Source organism: Sorex araneus, chromosome 6 (assembly GCF_027595985.1).
Source record: "Sorex araneus isolate mSorAra2 chromosome 6, mSorAra2.pri, whole genome shotgun sequence".
Classification (NCBI taxonomy): domain Eukaryota; kingdom Metazoa; phylum Chordata; class Mammalia; order Eulipotyphla; family Soricidae; genus Sorex; species Sorex araneus.
The window spans coordinates 3182476-3206145 of NC_073307.1; the positions used below are offsets into that span (position 1 = coordinate 3182476).

Genomic DNA, 23670 nt, shown 5'->3' on the forward strand with positions numbered 1-23670 from the left:
CAGCCTGAAGGGAGGGGGTCTCGGGGACTCTGACGCTGGAGTGGTGAGGAAACTGTGATACCAAAACCCAACGCCAACGTCGCCGGAGACACACGATCTGAACTGGAGTACAGCCTGCAGACAGAGAAATCATGAGCTTCCTAGGAAGGCCAGAACTTCGGATGCTGCTAGACTAAATCACTTCTGACCACAAACAAGTGACGATTTGACCTTCAACCTCCTTTACTTGTAACTAGCATCTGGTGCTGATAGTGAAGTCGGCAGTGACGTCATCGCGAGGAACACACACCTCCCTGTGCCCGCTGCTCCAGGAGCAGACGGAGACGATGACGTCCCCTCACTGTGTGGGCCTCCCCAGGGAACTGGAAGTGAAAGCGGCTGCAGAATGTGTCCGCTGGCCGGCCGACTGGCCCCACGCCCGCTTCCTCCTGTCTGGCCCACAGGCTCCTTCCCCCCATCCCTCCATGAGCACTGCTGTCATGCTGAGAGCTCAGTGCTCAAGGGCGGGGGTCTTCTCTGAGCAGAGAGGGGCTGTTCTCTGGTCGAGGCTACACGAGGTTCTTGCCTCCCTGCAAGAATCTCCCACCACACTCTAGTGAAAGTCCTCTGCCATGGCACTGTTAAAGCCAGAGACCACCTCCACTGCCCAAATTCTCTAAGCGCAGTCTAGCTTCTGAAACGAAGCTTATGATGTGCAGGCCGACACGCCCACGTTCAGTTCCAAGTACCACTGGCTCAAGCCACTGTGTCTGTGGGCTCAAGCTGCTGTACTGAACATAACTGAGCTCAAGTGGGTGCAGACCCCATTGGAGGCGTGGCGTGCAGTGCTGAGGGGGCACCAAGACGGGAGCTTCTGAGGCGTGTTGGTGTTTGGGCCATGCGGCATGGGCGCCCTGTGGGCATCGTGGGTGTTCAGTGAAGAGCCGGGGCACATGTGCCACATTCTTGGAGGGAGTTAACGATGAAAAATGACCGCCCCCAAAACATGACCCAGTCCATGCTGGGCTGTGCAGAAGAACAGGACTCGGGACTCAAAGGAAGACATGGTAGGTTCTTACTGGTACTGGTGCCATTCCCTATAAACTAAAATTAGACTTTTCAAGCAGGAAAGTGTGATCCATGATGAACAGAAGCAGGTTGCTAGAAACAGCCACAGAACACTCTACGGAAGATGAAATGTGCAGGCACGGACTTTAAAACAGTCATTACAAATATGTTCAAGGACTGAAAGTGAATGGACAGAGAAATGCAGGCAAAGTACCAATTAGAAACACTGGGACAGAAAAGTGCCTAATTTCAAGTAAAATCTGTTGAAAGATCTTCAGGACATGAACAAAGAGAAGGACACTAGAGCAACAACTGCAAATTTGCTAAAAAAGAAAGAAAAGAAAAAGAAAAGAAAAGGAAACCAATGGGAAAGAAAGCTTGATAGCAGCCTCGTATGGTCCCCTGGCGGGACACCTGAGCACCGAGCCAGAAAAAGCCCCTGAGCACGTCTTGGCTCCCAAACAAGACACAGATACACAGTTTTCAAAGGAAACTATTTTATGGAAGCCTGTGTGATCTGGAGCAAGTGAAAGTAGTCTCCCCCCAGCCCTCATCTCTGTGGGAGGGGGGGGGCTGTCGCAGGGGCTTGTGAGGTCCCAGTCTGGAACTGAGGCGCACTCCAGAGAATCCAAAGCACCAAACAGCACGTCAGTAGGGAAACTGAGTAATAACAAGGAATACGAGGAAAGAACTCCATGGAGCAGATTTTATTTAAGACAGAGTCTCAGGGGAAATCCAAAGGTAACAGGGAAGAGAAAAACAAAGATGCCAGAGAAAACTTCAGTTTCTGCACAATCTTCAAATTGTATTTGTCATCTAGTCACTCAAAACCTCTCCTCGTGCGGCAGTTTCTCAATCTAGATGTCTCACAAAACTATCCTGCGCATGTTCAAAATTAACAGGTACAGAAATTAGTATCTTTCAAGCACTGTGCCCACCCACCACCTCTAACTCTGTCCTATCTCCCACCTCAGTTAAAGTACAGGAATAGATCCACAGGTTTAATAGTCACTGAATTCCAAACCTGGCTGATTCTACATGCAATTCTGAGCCTGAAACTTAATTCCCTTACTTAAAAAGTGAAGGAACTGAGGGACCATTCTTCCAAGCGACTTACTGGAACCAGGAGGTAAAACTATGAAATGAGCAGAACCCAAGTTAGACGTATAAGCTATAATTACACAGTACCACAAGACTGGCTTTAGATAGTTACACAAGAATGTTCAGGGTAAATAATAATAATAACCTAACAGCAAGATTATCAGTTATACACATATGTATACACAAATGCGTATCCACATATTCCTACTAGAAAGTCAATAAATATTTGTCTTCAAACTGAAAGAAGTATTTTTGAAAACATCCGTGGTCACAGAGCTAAGGAGAGGGTGGTGCAATCTGTTACTGGGCTCCTTCCTGAATTCCCTTTCAATCCATGATGTATGCATGCAATTACCGGCACTTTCTCTCCGCATCTATCATCTCTGCTGCTTAATGTCTACAATGAAGTGAGGAATAAATACGAAATGCAATAGGCATTACGGATATATGGATATTTAAACTGTTTTCTATCCTTAACATAATTGTCTTTATCACTTAGCAGCTGAGCAGGTAGGCACGAGGAGGCCAGCAGCTGGTGCTGACAGTGGCACGGCACCCTTCAGAGCAAAGGACAAAGCCTCAGCTCGAAGGTTTAGCGCCAGGTCAGAGCTGCCATCCCTTCCTCCTTCTTCCTTCACACTTACTGGTGAGGCAAAGCAAAACAGGAGTCTGACGTTCTGGGGCAACTAGAACCTTGTGTTAAGTTCAATAAGCATTTTTCACAAGACTGGTAACTGTATTAAACATTTAAAAGGGTCGATTTTCAAAGTAATTACAGTCATTTTGTATAATAAAATAAAATGAAATTCTAGTTGTTTTCTTATGCTATACAATAGTGAACGGTGAGCCTGGCACAAAGGCATCTCACTCCTCTTCTATTTCTTTAGTCTACTAATGACTTTATTTTATTTGGTTTTGTCCCACATACTAGTAGCATATTATTCCTGTCTGTTTTAAATACATTTTTATTATTTATATCTGCATTTAGCACAGTGGGTAGGGCATTTGCCTTGCACGCGGCCAACCCGGGTTCGATTCCTCCATCCCTCTTGGAGAGCCCGGCAAGCTACTGAGAGTACCCTGCCCGCACAGCAGAGCCTGGCAAGCTCCCCGTGGTGTATTTGATATGCCAAAAACAGTGACAACAAGTCTCACAATGGAGACGTTACTGGTGCCCGCTCGAGCAGATCGATGAACAATGGGACGACAGTGTGACCGCTATCTGGTTTTGACTCACACTCATGCACTGCACACCTGGAGGGCAAGAGGTTATTTCTCACCTGCTGAAGACCATCACTTAAGGCAGAAAGCACCGCAGATGACTTTGGCTTTTGTAAAGGGACACAAGACTAGGGAGAGACGAGAGGACAAGCCTGGAATCCATGAGCGTTACTAGGCCGTTTAACACGAGTCACAGGTGGTGCGACGTACGTCATTGTCAGGGGAGGATCTACGATTGGCCTTGGGGTCCCACCTGCATTATCCACCAACAGGGTCTGCAGGGAAAGTTTAAACATTCTTTCTGACATTTTGAAATTTTACTTATATACAACGACTTTCTGACTTTTAATAGTTTTTGCGGTTGACTGCTTTTTAAGATACTTCAAAAGTGAAAAGTGTGCTGTATAGTTTAGGTGTTTTTGTGGACACAAGGCCCGTGATAAACACAGACAGACAAAAATAAACAAATGCCATCACTGACACCTTGAAACAGACTATGGTGCATGACACAGGTCTAACAAAGCTAATTTCTGGAGCTGGGGAGACAGTCCAGAGAGGAGGGTGCTTGCCTGGCACATGGCTGACCCGGCTCCCATCCTTGGAATCCCATATGGTCTCGAGACCTGCGCCATGGCAGGAATGATCCCTGCGTGCAGAGTCAGGAGTAAGCCCTGAGCGGAGCTTGCTGTGACCCCAAACAACTATAATGGAAAGAGCCGGCCTTATTAGATGCTGCAGCCTTCAGCTGGGTTCAGCTGTATTACTACTCTCCACTCTCAGCTTTCAAGGTAAAAAGGAAGTTCTGATAAAACTCATCTTATTTTTCATTGTGCCACTTCAACACAGAAAAATCTTGCATTTTCATTTATGAAACACCTACATATCACAGATTTAGTGGGGAGCTTCAGGAGTGGCAGAGAGCTCCAGAAACAGTTTTCCACCACCACTGCACTGTGGCACAGCCATCCCGTTGTTCACTGACTTGCTCGAGCGGGCACCAGTAACGTCTCCATTGTGAGACTTGTTACTGTTTTTGGCATATCAGATATGCCACGGGGAGCTTGCCAAGCTCTGCTATGCGGGCGGGATGCTCTCGGTAGCTTGCTGGGCTCTCTGAGAGGAATGGAGGAATTGAACCTGGTTGGCTGCATGCAAGGCAAACGCCCTACCTGCTGTGCTATTGCTCCAGCCCCAGAGATAGTTACATAGGAGAATTCTGGTGGCTCCGTAAAATCTTCTTTCAATTTGGCTGTGTACCAGCCATTCCTCAGGAATTGTGTTTTTCATCAACACTTGTCTTCGGCTTGGGAAGTGCACGCATTCTAATGTCTGCTTTCCAATTCCACCCTCTTCCATAAGAAAATGCAGTATTTCCCCCCAAACACAGGCAATATCACCTAATGATATTTTGCAAGTAAAGCTTCACGGTTTTTATTCTAGTGACCATTCCATCATGTTAATAAAAACAAATTACTCTTCTCTTCCACCCTCGGTCCGTTTCGAGCACATAAGAATTTAATATTCTGTCTGAATCTTAAAGTTAATAGATCAAATTTTAATGGCTATGGTAAAATCTCCATCTTTAATTCCCCTTGCGATTGCCTTTGAACAATTCCTGAAGCTGCCCTTCAGCACGCATCAGCACCGTGTAGCTCACCAGGAGAAAATGCGAATGGGTAGTTTGTGGTTTCTTAGCTTGAGGTAAAACGGTACAAACACTCCTGTCGGCCTGATCACACAAAGCCCTCCCCGAACAACCATGCACTGCGTGTCACTCTCCTCATGAAGCAGCTCTCCGCGCTACCTGGCTGCAACTCAGAGCACGGAAGTTACGAGGAACTCCCAAGCACGCTTTGGGTTGATCCTTCCTATACTCGTGGATGACCCTGGAAGGATGGAGCCATCGGAAGGCCCCAGAGACATCAAGACATTGTCTGTCTTTGGGCTCCTGCTGGGGTTTTTCACTCTTTCAAAAATTTGGAGAAGAATGAAAATCCTTCCACAAATATGTGTATATAATACAAGCCCACTGTGGGTTACAAGCTCCTGCACGACCACCCCCGCTCTCCAGGCTCCTTCCCTCTTGCTCAGAACACTCTCGACTCCTCCACGCCCTGCCCTTGCGTGGTTTCCTTCCCGAGCACGGCCGCCCTGAGAACCTCGCCTCCCCCCCACCCCCGCCCCAGCTCTCTCTCAGTTAGGGCTCCAACTCCAGCTGGGCAGGAAAGGCGTGGGGCCCCGTGGAAGCATCCCTGACATAAACTCCGATGCTCTCGGCAGCACATTATACTTGTTTTTATGAAGGAGCTCACAACATTTGATTACATTTAACATTCAAACACCAATCCCACCACCATGACGCCTTCCCGCCACCCTATTTCAGGAGTCCCCACCCCGAACCCCAGCCCCTGCCCCAAAGCAGACCAAAAAGAATTTATTTTGTATTCTTATGAAAAAAACACTGAAATTGATCCAAAAAGTTTCCCTAGAGGAGAGTGCATAAAGATTGCTGTATTTCACCCAGGGGCCATTAACAAACCCTTCTATAAGAGATCACTAATGTGTTGTTCAAGGTTGAGGCTTATGTGCTTAAATATGTATACATACAAATATACACACACATGTGTATGTCTGTAAAAGCATATTTCCCTCTAGGATTGGTTGCCTTTTACTTTAGCCCCCATCAGATGTGGTCACTAATCCTGGAACATGAGTGGTGTGAGGTGTGACATGTCTCGTGCAAGGTTCTGGAGGTTCTTGACTGCTGGGGCTGGGTCCTTGGGTGGGGGGAGGGGAACTTGCCCACCTCCCTCCTCATCACCCCGAAATAAATGTTCCCTTTCCACCAAGCAAAAACACATCTCAACTAGCTGCTGGTTTCTCCTGCACACATGAGGTGAGACTTTCCTTTCCAATGATTCACTGTTTTCACTGTAGTTTTCAGTGACACGGCCACAACGGCCTTAATGCTGGTGCTGTTGACGTACAAAGTTCTTGCACCTGCACCACCACCATTGCCCCACCCCGCCCCACCGTCCCAGTGTCACCTCTAAGGGCCTCGCCCCTGCCGGCCGCCAGGGCACGGGTCACCGTCATCCCTCACCATCTGTCCCCGGCTCTGTCTCTCTGTCCCACCCAAGGGAGACCAGCTATGCTTCTTCAGGAGGAAGCTTCGAGCCTTGAGTGCATTGGCGCTGGTCTGGCCCCCGCACCCCACGCACGGCGGTGACACCCCACTCCCACCTGCTGGGTGCACAGGTGAGGCCCTGAGCTGCTGGTGAGCGCCCTGGAGGGGCTCCGTGCCCCGGAGCACCCTGAGAAGACCGTGGAAATGTCCCTTCCGTACGCTCGGCACTGCCTGCGGAAGTATTCTCCACGCCCGGGACACACACTCTTTCTCTGGTGTTCTCAGCAGAGCTCTGATCCTCTGAGAATAAACCGAGAGTATTTTTTTTTCACAAAGCGTTCACAAAACTCCTACTATAGCTTCTTCGACAAAATCTGTGACCTGCTTCTAAATATTCTTCCCGTCGAAGACTGTCTCGAGGTAGACTTGTTTCTATCTCAGGGATAAAGGGCATATTCTGGAATTGATTCCAACCATATATAACGCCAGAGACATACCAATTGCCCACTGTTAATGGAAATGCAGCAACAAACGGAAAAAAAAAAAAGCAAAAAGCCTGGCAACGTCTCCTTGGAGACCGATGCCAAGACGATCAGCGCCAGGCGGCCTCCCTCGGATGATCGCACTCACTGTGAACACCGCCTGGCTGGATCCTCAAAAAATATGTCTTAAAAATGTCTGCACAGACTTGACAGCAGAATAGTTCCAGGAAACCAGGTGAGGGAGAGAGGCCTCCTGCAGCCAGTCAGGGAAAGGCTGGTGACCGGACACGTGACCACGGCCTGCGTCCAGCACTGCACGCAGACAGACCCGGAGATGCTTCCAAAACACCCCACCACTACCCTAAGACTGCATGTGAAATGCCAACTGTACCATTCTATAGTTATTTCCTCTGGTGCTAAAATGACACACAGATCAATGTATGTCGAGAACTTTCAGCAGAATGTTGTAAGGCACTTGTACTTCTTGGAATGTAACATCACACGTATATCATTGACTTCGACAGTTAATGAGGGGAACAACTTTTGGCAAAACTAAGACTACTTTTCCACAGTGCACCATCTTTAAGATTTAAGAAACTTCCAACTACTGTAAAAGGAAGAAGAGGGGCCTTACATACGTTGAATATTGCATGCTCTTTACATATCTAAAGTAGGAAACAAAAATGGTTAGGGAATCTCTGTACCAGACTTTATGCCATGAACACAATGCCTGTCGTCTCTGGGCGTCAGTAATAACGCGAGGCAGGCTCTGACTCTTCACCTCTTCTGAGGGACTCAAAATGCACAGGACTCTCTCGGGAGAAACTCGCCCGAGTTCAGACACTCCTAGTGCCAGAGCTGGGAGCTGAGCTCAGACCATTTCCGGTCTCTAGAAACAGACCCGCACTGTAAGCCTCAGTTTACACAGCAGCGAGAGGGGAGGGAGGCCCCGGGCGCACAGCAGCCCCTGCTCTCTCTGGTGCCCGCTGCTTCCACGCACTGAGAAGAGGTTCTTCTCGGTTGTAATACGCACCCGACTCTGAAAGCTTCTGCCGTCTTGGGGGATTCCCAGCAGAGCTGCTACAGAGGAATCCACGTCTGTGAGATCTACCTAAACAGTCTGAGGAACGGCCAGACAGGGCGAGGCTCCGACTGCGCTCCTCAAGAGGAAAGGCTGACCTGACGGCCGGGAGGGCGAGAACTCCGAGGGACGCGAGCGGTGGCCTCCTCTCTGTCAAGCGTTGTTAGACTCTGTTGAACACGCTTATCTTTTTTCTTGCACAACAACTACAGGATGACCGTTCTATCATCATATCAAATAATCAGAGTTAAGGAGGCAGAAGTAAGCTTCCACGGCTGTCTGTGCTGGAGCGGCACTCTGAGGTCACAGACACGAAGCCAAGAGGGAACCGTCCTCCCCGGGGTGACTTAGGGAAAGAGCGCGCTTCTCCCAAAGATGGCACGGAAACCATGGTGCCATGTTCTTTTGCTTTTTTCTTTTTATTGGGGGGGAGGGGGTATATTCAACAATGCACAGGGGTTACTCCTGGCCCTGCACTCTTACTCCTGGTGGTGCTCTGGGGACCATAAGGGATGCTGGGAATCAAACCTGGGTCGGCTGCGTGCAAGGCAAACGCCCTCCCTGCTGTGCTACTGCCCCAGCCCCCATGTTCTGAGTTTTATGTCATAAACTGGACTTGCTTTTGAGGACTTTACACGAGCATGTCCCTGTGCCTTCCAGCATCAAACACAATTGTAGAACTCACTAGATGAGTTCTATAACTCAGTAAATGATTAAAAAAGACCACTCTTCAGTAAAGACATCCAAAAAAATGTGTTGTTTGAGTATAAACGAAACTCAGGTGTACTTAAGCACAGAGTTCGCATTTGGTAACTCTCCCTTTTCCATTAGAGCCTGTGGCTTACAAGGTTGTTCATTAGAGCTGGAGATATTTGCAATGTTAAATCCAGCCCTGAAATGAATTAAAGATCTCCTACAAAAAAGACAAATATCTAAGGACAAAAATAACCAAAACTGACAATAGAAAAATGAAAAAAAACTCATTTGCATTATTAAGTTTCCTTGAACCCTTCTGGCATATTGAATAAACCATGGGTAGCCTGCCAGGCTCTGCCTATTCGATATGTCAAAAACAGTAACAAGTCTCACAGTGGAGACATTACTGGTGCCCGCTCGAGCAAATCTATGAACAACAGGACAACACTGATACAGTGCTACGGAACCCTTCTGAAGGTCTTAATTCATCTGCTGGACTTTTTTTTTAGACTGAACAAGGACCCGAAGAGCCGGATGAAGGGGGCTCCCTAACCAGCAAGCAGCCTAGACTCCGGGGCAGAGCCTTGGCATTTCAACTCATCAGCTCCAAAGAACATAGTTTCTGACTCTGATCTCAGATAAAATTATGTTACTTTAATTAATAAGCAGAGAGTCTCTTGCCCGTGCACCTGGCTGTCTTCCCGAGGCCCCCTCAGAGGGGAGGGGCTCCAGCTTCCCTCCCTGCTGCAAGCAGGCTCCCGGCGGCCGAAGACCTCCAGAGCCTAGCCACAGCCATGCTCAAGACCCCTCTCCACACGTTCAGATGAGCCTCACGCATGAAGGTACTGGCAGAGGAACCCAGGTGTGTGGGACCCGGGGCTGAGACCTCCAAGGATACTCGGATTGGGACTGGGCCTCAGTATCTTATATCTTATATCTTATAGCTTATGATATCTTATAGCCTACTTCTCCCTCTGGGAGAATCTGGCAAACTACTGGGAGTTTCCTGCCCACATGGGAGAGCCTCGCAAGGTCCCCATGGTGTATTAATATGCCAAAACCGGTAACAAGCTGGGTCTCGTTCCCCTGACCCTGAAAGAGCCTCTAGTACAGCATCGTTGGGAAGGATGAATAGAGAGAGTCTTCTAAAATCTCAGGGCTTGGACAAATGGAGACATTTCTGAGACTGCTTGAGAAATTCGATGATCAACGGGATGATGATGATAATGATGAATTAATAAGCAAATTATCACTATCTGACATTCTTTACTACTATTTAACTAACATTTACTTCATGAAATTTAGAAAGTCACTGAATTTGCTTGACTTGAAAATGCAATCAGAATTCTTAACAAATAGGTAGATAGAGACATATTTGTATTAATCAGAAACATTATTTCAATCTTAATTAATCACCTGTTTATTTGGATAAACTAGACATGACAAGAAAACACCTGCAGGGTAAAGATAATGTTGTAAGTTATGAAACCAGCTTCTCTGATACTATTTGGCACCAAAAGGAAAATAAAATAAAAGGTACATAATTTGAATACATAATTCAAAACTCTCAGAAAAAAAATTACCCTTTCATATAAGAGACAACAAACTTAATGGGGGTAGGTGGGTGGGTGACACCCAGCGTTGCTTGGGGCTGACTCCTGGTTCTGTGCTCAGGCTCACTCCTGGAAGGATTCGGGGGACCATTTGGGGTGCCGGGGATTGGGCCTGGGTCTGCCTCGTGCAAGGCAAGTGCCCTACCTGCTGCCCTATCGCTCTGGTCCTGAGATACAACAAACTTTAATTGAAGTCTGATGAGCTGAAAAGCTGATGGTAATTATTTTAAACTGGAGATGTTTTAAATAAATTAAAGGATTTTTGTTATTGATTTCCCTCAGAGGACGGTGAATTACAACAACAGATGGTAAAGTACAGTTCATCTGCTAAAAATATAAACCAGTGTTGGCGGTAGGTTTCTCCCTCCTCCTGAGAGAGCCTTAGAAATATATAATACGCCAAGGTATCTTGCTTTGGTTCTTTGGTAAATTAATCTCCTGAATAACTTTACGTGTATTTATTATCAATGATCACGTGCGCTTGCCTGAAAACGTGACGAACAGCAACCAGCTCAGCAGAAAGAACGGAGCCGGTGAAATGCTGGGAAGGTAGAATTTTTGTGCTGGGACACTATTCCCCCCACCCCCAACACACACACACACACACACACACACACACACACACACACTTGCAACAGGAAGCCTAGTGCCACACTGAAGCTTCTGTCCTGGGGCGGGGGGGGGGTCCACGGCAGCTCTCACGGTCACGTGGCCGGGGGGGAGAACTCCCCTGCAGTGTGAGGGGGCACAGCCTTCCCGCCCCTCTGCTGTCAAACTCTAAACATGCAGCTCTAGGCAAGGCGAACCAAGCCCCGCGAGAATCCCGCCCTGTATAAACACAAACTCTCCGACACCTTCCCCGAGAGCCTCTAATGGGTCCCTATCGGCAGGAGATGAATGCGCCTGTCCCGGGCAGGGAAAGATGCAGCTACCCCTGGCCCGGCCCTTTCACCCTTTCGGTGTCATCCCTGACGTGAAAGCGGACCCCGCCGAGCCCGTGTCCCAGCGTGGGGCAGCAGAGGGGGCTTAGGGCAGGTGCTTCGGGCTGGGGCGAGCGTTCTTGCCAACGGCTCTAGCCGTGCCTCGCTCTGTCCCGATTCAGTCTCCCCGTCTCCCCGAGCGGTCTCACTCGCGCCCGTACCTGGCAGGTCGGAGAAGAGCAGGATGCACTCGTTGAAGCCGTTGGCCAGCAGGCGGTCCCTCAGCTGCTGCAGGATGGCCACCCCGATGCAGAAGGGGAAGGACGAGTTGCCCAGCAGCAGGGTGTCCCAGAGGTGGAAGATCTTGTGCAGCGGGAAGACATCTGGAAGACGCGCCCACGAGCAGTCAAAGCCAAAGGCAACGGACAGAAAACAACACGTGACTTTGCTGAGCCTTACGCGGAGGGCATCACTGCAGGATACACCGCACTTCTAATAAGATGTGTATCTGGCTTTGTCAGAGGCCTCCTGAGGGGTCTGGAAACACGGGCAGGGCCAGAAAGTGGCTTAGCGGGAGGGCAGCTGGCACACGGAGGGCCCGGTTCGACCCTGGCACTGCCCGGACTGACCGTCCATCACAGAGCTGGGAGTCCGCGGGCACGTCCCCCAGAAACACGCCGCCAAGTAGCACAGGACAGGGCGGGAGCCAGGCATGGGGCTTGGGTGCTGGCCTGGCACACGGCAGACCCCGCTTCGCCCGGCACCAGACACACCCGAGTGTGCCGAGTTGAGTCCCGCAGGCCCTGCGCACCGGCGGGGCGGGCCGAGACCTGCACACGGCTCCTCACTGCTGAGCCGGCTGGCAGGACCCCGGGCCTCTGGCAGTGCGGGGGGCGCCACCTGGCACCCCTCCAAGAAATAAAAAGGAAATAAAATCCAACATAAAAACCAAACAACCCCCCAAAACCTTGATAACCACTTTGGTCAAATCGGTGCCAATTTCTAACCTTCAATGTGGACCCTGGGGCCCTGTTACATTTATTCTACTTCTCCCTAGAATTTTCCAGTAACATTGTTCTTACACGTCTACTTCCTAACATCGACTTCGTACCGTTTTAGGTTCAGTTACATTTCTATTTTGCATCCTAAATAACTGATTCACTGCATTACCAGCAATGAATCCAATCAGCCATTTCCCATGATTTATTTGGGGGGAGGGTGAAGACACTGATCACTGATGTTGCTCAGGGCCGACTCCCGGCTCTGTGCTCAGGGGTCCCTCCTGGCGGGGCTCAGGGGACCCTGTGCAGGCAGGATTCTGCAGGCAGAGTGAGGGTTAAGGCGATGAGACGAGAGGCGACCGCCTTAGCCCTGAGCATCCCTGCCCTGTGTTTGGACACTCCCCGCTCAGAGTCCCCCAGCTGCCCCCGGCAGTGTGTGGGGACCCCGCGGTGCTGGACTCCAACCCCGGGCTCCATAAGGCTCTGCCCCGGGAACTCACGTCTGACTCAATCCCCCAATGTCTGTCTCTTTATAAAACCCAGTTAAGAGTGCCACGGGGTTTCTCCAGGCCAGAGCACGAGCCCCTCCAGACGCTGCGTTTGGCATGAGACGTGTCTGAGCAGGGCGTCCCCCTTCCTGACATTTGTAACTGTACCGTGACATGCTCATATGACATATCTAATTTAAGGGAAACTCTAAATGAGGAAATAATAGGATTTGTTATCATGGAATCTCTGAAAATCAGGCCTGCTTTATGTCAATACCGCAGGCAGCTGCAGTTTCTTTTTCACCAGACCAAAGAGGTTTAACGACCGCCACAACATGGAAGGCCAGGTTTCCATCTCCGTACTCTTTCTGATGTTCAGCGGTGAAACAGTTTTTCTATCCAACTCTGTTATGTGAAAATCACACAAGAATACTTGTTTCGTTACATCTATGGGGTCCGCTGTCAGCGTACTCCGCTGGGAAGAATGGCCCCTGTCCCATTGCTGACACAATACTGAAAGCCAAAGCGGGGAATGGTACTTACGGGTAAACATGGTGAGGAACCAGGGGATGGCGTAGAGCTGTGAGGAACAGGAAAGGGGCGGAGACAGAAACAACAGCGTTAGTTGGACCAGTCAACTGGGCAGTCACAAAATGTCCCCTGTGCTGGTCCACCCCACTGACTAAAATTAAGATGTGTTATTTTGAATTATCACGAGTGCTCGATTTTTCCGAGCGCACATGGCTGCACATGGTCCTTGTGGCCAGTGGGGCCGCACAGACCCTCCGTCCCCTCACCCTGGGGCAGACGCCACTGCAGCAGTGGGCACCCCGTGCAGGCACAAACTCTTCAGGCCATGCAGAAACGTCCCCGAGAGCTTAGCAGCCCTCATTACTCTTGAGTTTCCTCCTTACGATTTGAGAATTGACGAAATGACTCTTTAGAAGGACTGCACTCATTTGTGGAGTATAGAACAACATCACATGAGGCTGACACCCAAGGACAGTAGATACAAGGGCCAGGAGGATTGCCCCATAGCTGGAAGCCTGCTTCATGAGCGGAGGGGAGAAGGCAGGTGGAATAGAGAAGGGATCACTGAGAAAATGATGGCTGGAGAAACCAGTTGGGATGGGAGATGTGTGCTGAAAGTAGATAATGGACCAAACATGATGACCTCTCAGTGTCTGTTGCAAGCCGTAATGCCCAAAAGTAGAGAGAGAGTATGGGGAGTATTGTCTGCCATGGAGGCAGGGGAGGGTGGGAAAGGAGGCGTATACCGGGGATATTGGTGGTGGGGAATGTGCACTGGTGGAGGGATGGGTGTTTGATCATTGTGAGATCGTAACCCAAACATGAAAGCTTGTAACTATCTCACAGTGATTCAATAAAAATAAAATAAAATAAAATAAAAAGAACCAAAATATCTCATAAATTAGAGTTTCATATGCTTTCTGTCACCACTCTCTAAACTAACAGACAGAGTCATCACAGATTAGAAGATGAAGAAGCAAAACAATTTGGTTCTTTAGCTACGTGATAATGTATCTTCCCGACTTGACTGTCGAGGAATGAACATATCCGCTTTCTAGATATTTCCTAAGATGTTGGGATGTGACAGTCAGCTTCATTCCTGTGTGTTTGTTTCTTTTGCGTTCTACCCGACAGTGCTTGGGCATTCCTGGCTCTGTGCTGGGGGGGTCTCTCCGGGCAGAGCTTAGGGAGAAGAAGGTGCCAGGGACAAAACTGTCACCCCCAACAGACAAAGCACACATTCGGCGAGCTCCCTCCAGCCCTTTATTCTTAACTTCTGAAAGTGAAATCTCCTTGGTCAATAGCAAGTAAAAGCCATTAATAATTTATAGAAAAATCTCAAAAAAGTTCTAATTTGATTTTACTTTCTGAACAGGTATTCTTAAAGATTTTTGTATAAACAGAAGATTCAATTTCTTTTCAGCATCAATCAGTTACGAGTTTATGAGTTAACTCTTTGCACTGAATATTTATGTGATTAAAACATAAGCCAAGGGCTGGAGCAATAGCACAGCAGGTAGGGCGTTAATTACTTCAGTAGGAAGCTGGGTTTTCTGTATGTGGAGTGGGAGGGGTATATAAGGGAATCCCACGGAGGGAAGGAGCCACTCCGTCACCGCTAGGCTCCATTCCCGTGTCCTCGGCCAGAGGGACCCTGGGAGGGTGTTTAGGTCACAACACACCGTCCCTCTGACCGGGGCTTCTGGAACCAGAGTGAAAGCTGAAGCTCCAACTGCAACCAAGCCCGGTCGGCTTCTCAGCGTCCTCGACACCTTCCCGGGTCCCAGGGCTGCAGCCCCGCTGGGGTCCCCCGACACACACTTCCCTCACAGCCCTGAGCACTGCTGTCGCTTCCCATTGACGCCTGCCCTCGGTTCTGGGAGGCAAGTCTTCCAAAGCTCCCCTTCTCCCGGCCTTGCCCCGGCCCGAGCACTGAGTGCCCACGCCCTGCCAACAGCCTCGCCCCTTTCTGAGTTGGTACTTGCCACCACACTCTCCGTGACGTGTCATGCCTAACACAGCACAGAGAACTCTTTACCTCCTTTCAATTGTTTACCTTCTCTAAGAATATCACTCTATCACTGTCATCCTGTTGCTCATCGATTTGCTCGAGCGGGCACCAGTAACGTCTCCATTGTGAGACTTGTTGTGACTGTTTTTGGCATATCGAATACACCACGGGTAGCTTGCCAGGCTCTGCTGTGAGGGTGGGATACTCTTGGTAGCTTGCCGGGCTCTCTGAGAGGGATGGAGGAATCGAACCTGGGTCGGCCGCATGCAAGGCAAACGCCTTACCTGCTGTGCTATCGCTCCAGGCCTTTACATTTGACTAAATTTAACTCAACACAGGAAACCTGTGGTGGTGCATGGCTGCTCTTAGTTGGTGGAGCGACTTGTCTGGGATCTTAGAATATAAATTAGCAAAACCAGAGAGTTAGTTTTTTTATTCCCAATGCTTGGCACAGCATGGGCACTCAGATACTTCTGAAAGAAGAACTGAAATACATAATGAAAGTAGTCAAAAGGGGTAGATTTAAAGATTGGATAATTATGAGATCATGTACTTTCTTCCAGAGAGTCTCTTGCCCGAGCGCCTGGCTGTCTTCCCCAGGGGCCCCTCGGAGGGGATGGGCTCCAGCTTCCCTCCCTGTCCCAAGCAGAGCTCCCGGCGGCTGAAGACCACCGGGAACCTAGCCACAGCCATGCTCGAGGCCCCTCTCCACACGTTCGGACAGGCCTCATGCATGAAGGTACCGGCAGAGGAACCCAGGTGTATGTAATCCCATCAATGGCCAACATCCAGAGACTTAAAAGCAAGCTCCCAGAAGCGCGCGGCCGCAAAGTGGCCACGCAATATCTTGTAGCCTACTTTTCCCTCTGGGAGAAGCTAGCAAGCTACTGAGAGTTTCCTGCCCACATGGGAGAGCCTCGAAAGCTTCCCATGGTGTATTCATATGTTAATGCCAGTTACAAGACAGATCTCATTCCCCTGACCTTGAAAGAACCTCCAGTGCGGCATCTTTGGGAGGGCCGCTGTGCTATCGCTCCAGGCCTTTATATTTGACTAAACTTAACTCAACACGGGAAACCTCACCTGGCCCGGACACGGACATGATTGACAGATTGATAGCTCTTTCTCGACTCCGTGGGTGGTGGTGCATGGCTGCTCTTAGTTGGTGGAGTGGAGAGAGGCTTCTAAAATCTCAGGGCTAGGACGAATGGAGACATTACTGAGCCCGCTCGAGAAATCGATGATCAACGGGATTTCGTGATTCATACTTTCTTGAAAAGTTTTTAATATGTATGAAACAATGTGATAGCAAATTAATCTTTCTTGGCTAAATTAGATTTAAAAATCCTTCATATTAAGCAGTGAAAAGATTGATAAAACACTAAAATTAAAATTCTGAGTCATATACCTATACTTTGATGATTACTATGAAGTAACCAAAATGAATGAGAAAAACATTCTACTAGTACTTGAAAAGCTCAAAAAAATAGTACTTTAGACATTAAAACAGCACTGCCATAATTCTCCTGGTAACTAACTAACAAAAGGAGATAACTGATTACAGTTGAATCAATTTCTTCCCTTGAATATAGACCAGCTAGGTGCTCGTCAGCAAAGTCATTCTTCCCAACTAGATGGAGTCTAGGTACATAAATAGGGAATATATTTTGTGGATCATCACTGTATCACTGTCATCCTGTTGATCATCGATTTGCTTGAGCGGGCATCAGTAACGATTCCATTCATCCTAGCCCTGAGATTTTAGCAGCCTCTCTTTACTCGTCCTTCCCAGCAATGCCTCATCGGAGACTCTTTCAGGGTCAGGGGAATGAGACCCATCACTGTTACTGTATTTGGCATATCAAATAAGCCACAGAGAGCTTGCCAGGCTCTGCTGTGCGGGCAGGATGCTCTCTGTCCCTTGCCAGGTTCTCTGAGAGGGAGAACTAGGCTATACGAGGTCGCATAGCTGCAAATGCAGCTGAGAGCTTTCAGGAGCGCTAGGGATAGGAGTCAAAACACTGTATGTCTTAAACCCAAGCATGGTCTCATGTAACTAAGTAATTTAAATAAATAAATAAAATATGGGTCAATGGAATATAACAAAAATCTTGGTTAAAATACAGCACATACCACAAGCGTGCACACACACGCATATGTACACACACACACACACACACACACACACACACACACACACACATGAGCGCCAGAAAGATAGTACAGCGGATACAGAGCAGGTGCTTGCCTTTCGCATGGCTGACCCAGGCTTGATCCCCAGAACCCCCATGGTCCCCTGAGCCTCCCAGGAGTGATTCCTGAGCGCAGAGCCAGGCATGGCCCCAAATCAACCAACCAAACATGGGGGGTGCCTTTGGGGGGCTACAAACAATAGTACTGCAGGTAGGGTACCTGCCTGTCACACAGCCAATCCAGGTTTTATCCTGGCACCCAATGTGGTCCCCTGAGCACCACCAGGAGTGATTCCTGAGTGCAGAGCCAGGAGTGACCCCTGAGCATTGCCAGGTGTGGCCCAAAACAAAAGCAAGAGTGTAACATTTCTCTGACTTCCCTATCACAGCAGAAAACCAAGAGAGTAATAAAAAGGGAAAAATATTTAAAAAAGAAAAATGGTGAGGAGCTATACACCTGGAATGACATGGCAAAAATAGCACAAGTGATGACATTATATTCCTTACTTAAGCTGCTCCAATAATGAGTATAATCATCAAACTAAGAAGCTTTCTTGCCAAAAAAGAAACAAGGACCAGAATGAAGACACCCCCAGACTGGGAGAAAATATTTCCCACCACTCATCTGACCAACAGGCATTATGACCCACAATATATTTTGGATATTGTGGATCGTAATGCCTGTTTTATTATTCTTTTATATCATGCCCTTTTACAATCTTAACTGATATTTAATAGCTTCTTAAGTATCTGAACATCTCCATATGCTGCCTGGTATCTGACACAGACAGCAGTAAGGGTTCTGAATACGAGGCTCACTCATGTTTTAATTAAGAAACAGCAATTATATAATGAAATTGCTTCATGCAAATATAAAGTATATAAAATTAACCTTATTAAGTTAGAAAGATTATTAGCTGCTTCCTGATTTAGAGTCGGAAACTGAAACCAAATGAAAGAAATCAAAGGAGCTTTTACTATTTTCTCCAGATCATGAAATCTGAATGCTTGATTGGACAGCTCGCCAGACGCTAAGGGTCCGCTGAGTGAACACTGCCCCCTAGCGACACAACGAGGGAATAGCACGCTTCAGCCCTTCCCTGGCCAGTCTCAAAATACGAAAATTACTAGGGAAAGATAGGAACTCATTTAATTTAAGTTAATCTAAGTTAATAAAATTAATCAACAAATCAACCACTAATTCAATAAATCTATCAATCATTTTGATTGATTAACCGTGACTCAGAAAATCTTTGGATGCAGCAAAGTGAAAAAGTGTTAAAGTAATTCTGATAATGAAAACTTAGATGAATCTTTTATCAAATCATTTTGTCAGATGGACTTTTTAACATACACACACGGCCTCTTTCCCTCTTTCCCTGTTATAAAAGGGAAACTTTTCACTGACTTTCTTGGTTTTGGGGAAATCTGGGGGTGGCACCGTCATTGCTCAGGGCTTCCTCCGGGCTCTGTGCTCTGGGAGCCCGGGGACGGACTGTGGGACACAGGGCGGGCGCCTCAGCCGCCTGCTGTCTCCCAGCCCAGCAGTGAGGGCGAGTGGGATTGCCCTGTGGTACTCCGGGCTTCCTCCGGGCTCTGTGTTCGGATGATCACACCTAGTGGAGCTTGGGAGAAGTCTTTGCTGCCGATATCTGAACTGCGGTGGCCTCAGACAAGAGGATGGCCTTATCTCCTGAATCATCTCTCTGGCCTTTAAATAAGGGCTTTAATACTTCACACACACACACATACACACACACACACACACAGCAAAACTGTGCCTTTATTCTGCTTTTGCAGCCATTACCAAAAAAATGACTTAAATACATAAAAATAATGTAGAAGATTCATTGAATGCAGAACACCAATGGTTATATTTATTTCCCCTGGACAGCACAGATTATACTGGTTGTCTTTTACAGACACTTTCCTTAATACTAACACAAAAGTCAAATTTTAAAACTCTAGAAACTGCCTAAACATATATTTCTCTATTCTTGATTTATAATTTGAGCTGAAACACTAGTGAATAGAAATTAATAATAAAATCACTTGGGCATTCTTGATTGGGCATTCAGTGAAATGGTTCTGAGATGAACATTATCATTTGGGGGAAGAATCAGTCATGCAGAGTGACTTTCAATGATCTTATTGAGCAGCAAAAACTTTTTGAAATTTTTGAGCAGAATTAAATTGAATTACCTTAAATAAAGGATTAAAACCCATGCTATGCAACACTTCCTGGGAGGTAGAAAAGTACCCTGGAACTTACGAAAATAAAAAAAGATTCAAAGGGTAAGAGGCAATGTCACCAACTTAGAGAAATACGAAGGCAGTGTTATTAGCATAATAACTACCCCGGCAAATAATATACCAGTATGGACTATAATATAATGTTTTTCTAAATGTAAACTGTATTAATGTAAGAAACTGCCAAAAATCACAGTAACAAGAAGTAAAACACCATCACCAAGAATGCTTGACCCTTAACTCTCACTGTGTACCTGGAACTGAGCTGAACGCATGTCACACAGCATCCATGTGATTATCACCATAATCCTATGAGGTGAGATTCTTTTTACTCACTGGTAATTGTAAGAGGACTATAGATGGGAAAGAGAACTTAAATAGTTCTTCAGTTGACAAGTCTGGATTCGAACTCAGGCCTGTCTGAAAGCACCAGCCGAGTGCCTAGTCTCCACACGAGCTGCCCCAAACCGGAAACACAGACACCTGGAGGTCAAGATCTTTCAAGAACCCTGAAATTCTAAGCTATGTCACAATGGTACTGGGGTATGTTTTTGCTCTTGTGAAGACTCTGCTAGCGCTGGGACTAATGGCGCAATGCCGTTGGCAAGTAGCACCACAGACGTCTCTTCAGACCAGACATCTCTTCAGACCACAGACGTCTCTTCAGACCACAGACGTCTCTTCAGACCACAGACATCTCTTCAGACCACAGACGACTCTTCAGACCACAGACATCTCTTCAGACCACAGACATCTCTTCAGACCTCAGACGTCTCATCAGACCACAGACATCTCTTCAGACCACAGACGTCTCTTCAGACCACAGACGTCTCTTCAGACCAGACGTCTCTTCAGACCACAGACGTCTCTTCAGACCACAGACATCTCTTCAGACCACAGACGTCTCTTCAGACCACAGACGTTTCTTCAGACCAGACGTCTCTTCAGACCACAGACGTCTCTTCAGACCACAGACGTCTCTTCAGACCAGACGTCTCTTCAGACCACAGACATCTCTTCAGACCACAGACGTCTCTTCAGCCGGGGCAGTGGAAGAGTACAATGCATAAGCCCGTGACCAAATCACAAGAAACGTCATTCTGCTACTTGAGAGACCACAGATAATTATGCTCTGGGCTTTTGCTTTGTTGTTTGTGCATGTGGCAAACTTGACTCAAAAACGAACGGTGTAAGCTTGTCACTTCAAGCAAAAATTAGAGCTGTCAGGTGAAGGCTAGAATTCTGGGAAACATCCGCCGGCAGGAGGCTGGCAGCCTTCCTGCTGCTATCAGAGGTGGCATTAATGAGCGCGATCACGTTGATACTGTATCACGAAGTGTTTCACAGATGAAAGATCTGCCTAAGTTACTGAACCAACGTTTTCCAAATGACCGAGCCATGACATTACAAAAGATTATTCCTGGGTCAAAGAGCCGTTCCCAGTGCCAGAGGGACTGGAGGGCGGGAGGGGGAGGGGAAAGGTCCCCGACGCAGCCTTGGGTTGTGCTTCGAGATCAGCTTTAAGGAGGGACAGCGCGTGCAGAAGGCCCCGTGACAGTCATGCCTGAGAGGATCCTTTCTTACAAGGCTTCAACCCAAACACGCTGCAAAAGGTCGAATCCAGACGTCAGTCGGAGAATCCTCGTTTCTTTTTCTTTGCTTTTATTTGGGTCACACCTGGTGATGCTCAGGGGTCACTCCTGGCTCTGCACTCAGGAATCACTCCTGGCGGGGCTCAGGGGACCACATGGGATGCTGGGAGTCGAACCCGGGTCTGCCGCATGCAAGGCGAATGCCCACCCCGCTGTGCTATGGCGCCAGACCCCGAGAACCCAAGTTTCTTCTGTTAAGTTGAAATTGTAAAAAACAAAAACAAAAAAACAACCAAAAAACCCTGCCATTCTTCCATCACTTGTTTTTTTGGAAAACAATTTTTTTTTAAAAAAAAAAAGTTGTGGGGTCGGAGCGATAGCACAGCGGGGAGGGCGTTTGCTTTGCACGCGGTCGACCCAGGTTCGATTCCCAGCATCCCATATGGTCCCCCGAGCACTGCCAGGAGTAATTCCTGAGTGCAGAGCCAGGAGCAACCCCTGTGCAGTGCTGGGTGTGACCCAAAACAAACAAACAAAAGGTTAATTTTGGTTACTTTTATTTAACATGGGCTGGCTTCATTATTGTCATTTTAAAATAAATTAACACACCAAAGCCAAAGCCAAATGGAAACCACCCTTGGATCCTTAGTACTGGTTATAGCATGGAGACAATGAGCAGGGGAGGGGCAGCTGGAAAGTGTGACCCCCCACCCCGCCCCCACTGCCCCATCTCCCAGCAGCAGGGCCCTGGGGGCTGGCTCACCCACACCGCCCTGCCAGCTCTCTGAAGATAAAGGAACGAGAGTGGAGGAGGCCCGGGCCGGGAGGCAGACGGGCCTTTGGCTGTGGGTGCGGTGCGGGAACGCACACTTGGGAAACAGGAAACCGGAGCTCCCGAAAGGGATATAGTCTTGTCCCCGCTCCCGACTGCAACATAGTTACATAGAACACCCACTGAAAAGACTCTCGGAAATGGTAACAGCGATATGCACATGAAACAGACATTCTCTAAGATCTTGGGAACCTGCATCCCGGTTGATCGACGGGTGCACAGACTGGAAATGGAGGCAGGTCACAGCGAGGCTCAACTAAATCAGGACACTTACTGAATTGTTTGTTTGCATGTGCTGTTAACAAGGAGGAGCAAAGTATTACTTCATCGCTCCCTGAGGAGCTCAGAGGCTGAGATCCCCAAGCAGTGGGAGACGGGTAGCTGAGCTCTGAGAGAGAAAAAGAGCTCGGGGCCTTGATGATCCGGGTCAGCAGAATGGGTGAGCAGGGGTGCCGGCACCAACCAGGAAGGTCACATCTGAGCACCATGGATGGGGGTGGGGCTGAGGGGAGGGGGCTGTGTGACGCTGGGTATGGGGGGTTGCTAAAATGGTACATTTTTTCTAAGTTATCCTACAACTGCATCTGGATGGAATCTGGAAGCTCACTGCTAGTGGGCTCTGCTTCAGAGTGCCACCTGAAGGGGACGCAACAGGAACGGTACAAAGGAGCAAAGGAACGAAACCAAACGTAAATGCATGTGTATTTCTGAGCCTTTCCCCCACTTCCTGTGAGTGCAAACTCAGATGACTAGGGAAACTGAAATTAGTGATAAGCTTTTAAGAAAGAAGCAAATAGCAGGGTAGGAGCGCCCCTTAGTCACTTGAGGACAAAGGTTTTGCAGCGACACTGAAGCTGTGGCTTTATCTTGAGCAGTGACTGGCTCAAAAGGTGTGTGTGACGCCGGCCTACCGCCCTTATCTCTCCCTATAACGGTCCACGATGGCTTTGGATAAATTTCAAGCCGAATGTTATTGATAGCACGGGGCGGGAGGTTTCCTTAAGAACCAAGCTGCTCTCCTGTTTCCACCTGAAAGGCCTGGTGCATTTTCAGGAGCAGAAACAGACACCGAGACAAAAAAAAAAAAAAAACAACAAACGATAAAAATCACCCTGGCTTCATTTTTTTCCCTGAAGCATATAACTCAACTCATTTATATGTAAATTCCACAGTGCAGACTCCAAGGGAAGCATCTGGTCAGAGCACGGCAAGGCCAGCGCCGGGACGTGGCAAAGGAGCAGCCGGGGAGATGAGGGTCTTCTCTGCAAGGCTGCTCTTCAGCGCGGCAAGATTAATGAGGCTGACTCTGATGGAATTAGTCCCGGGCAAGAACCAGGGTGCAGAGATCTCATTAACAAGGCGCCCTCGTGGAGGGGCACGCCTGCAGGGTGACAGGCCTGGACAGTCCCTCAAAAATATTTGAGGGAGGCTCCTGAAGAAAGAAAGAAGGAAAGGAAGAAAGAAAGAGAAAGAAAGAAAGAAAGA

General features: G+C 48.1%; 1 protein-coding gene across 1 annotated transcript in view; it reads right to left on the minus strand.

The window, feature by feature from the left end:
- The window catches only part of TBCK (TBC1 domain containing kinase), a 154760-nt gene that overhangs the window by 53034 nt on the left and 78056 nt on the right, over positions 1–23670 (minus strand). The window contains exons 21-22 of the mRNA XM_004612696.2: positions 13321–13357; positions 11510–11671 (exon numbers count right to left, since the gene is read on the minus strand). Coding sequence (XP_004612753.2) covers positions 11510–11671; positions 13321–13357 — 199 coding nt within the window. The remainder of the gene's footprint in view (positions 1–11509; positions 11672–13320; positions 13358–23670) is intronic.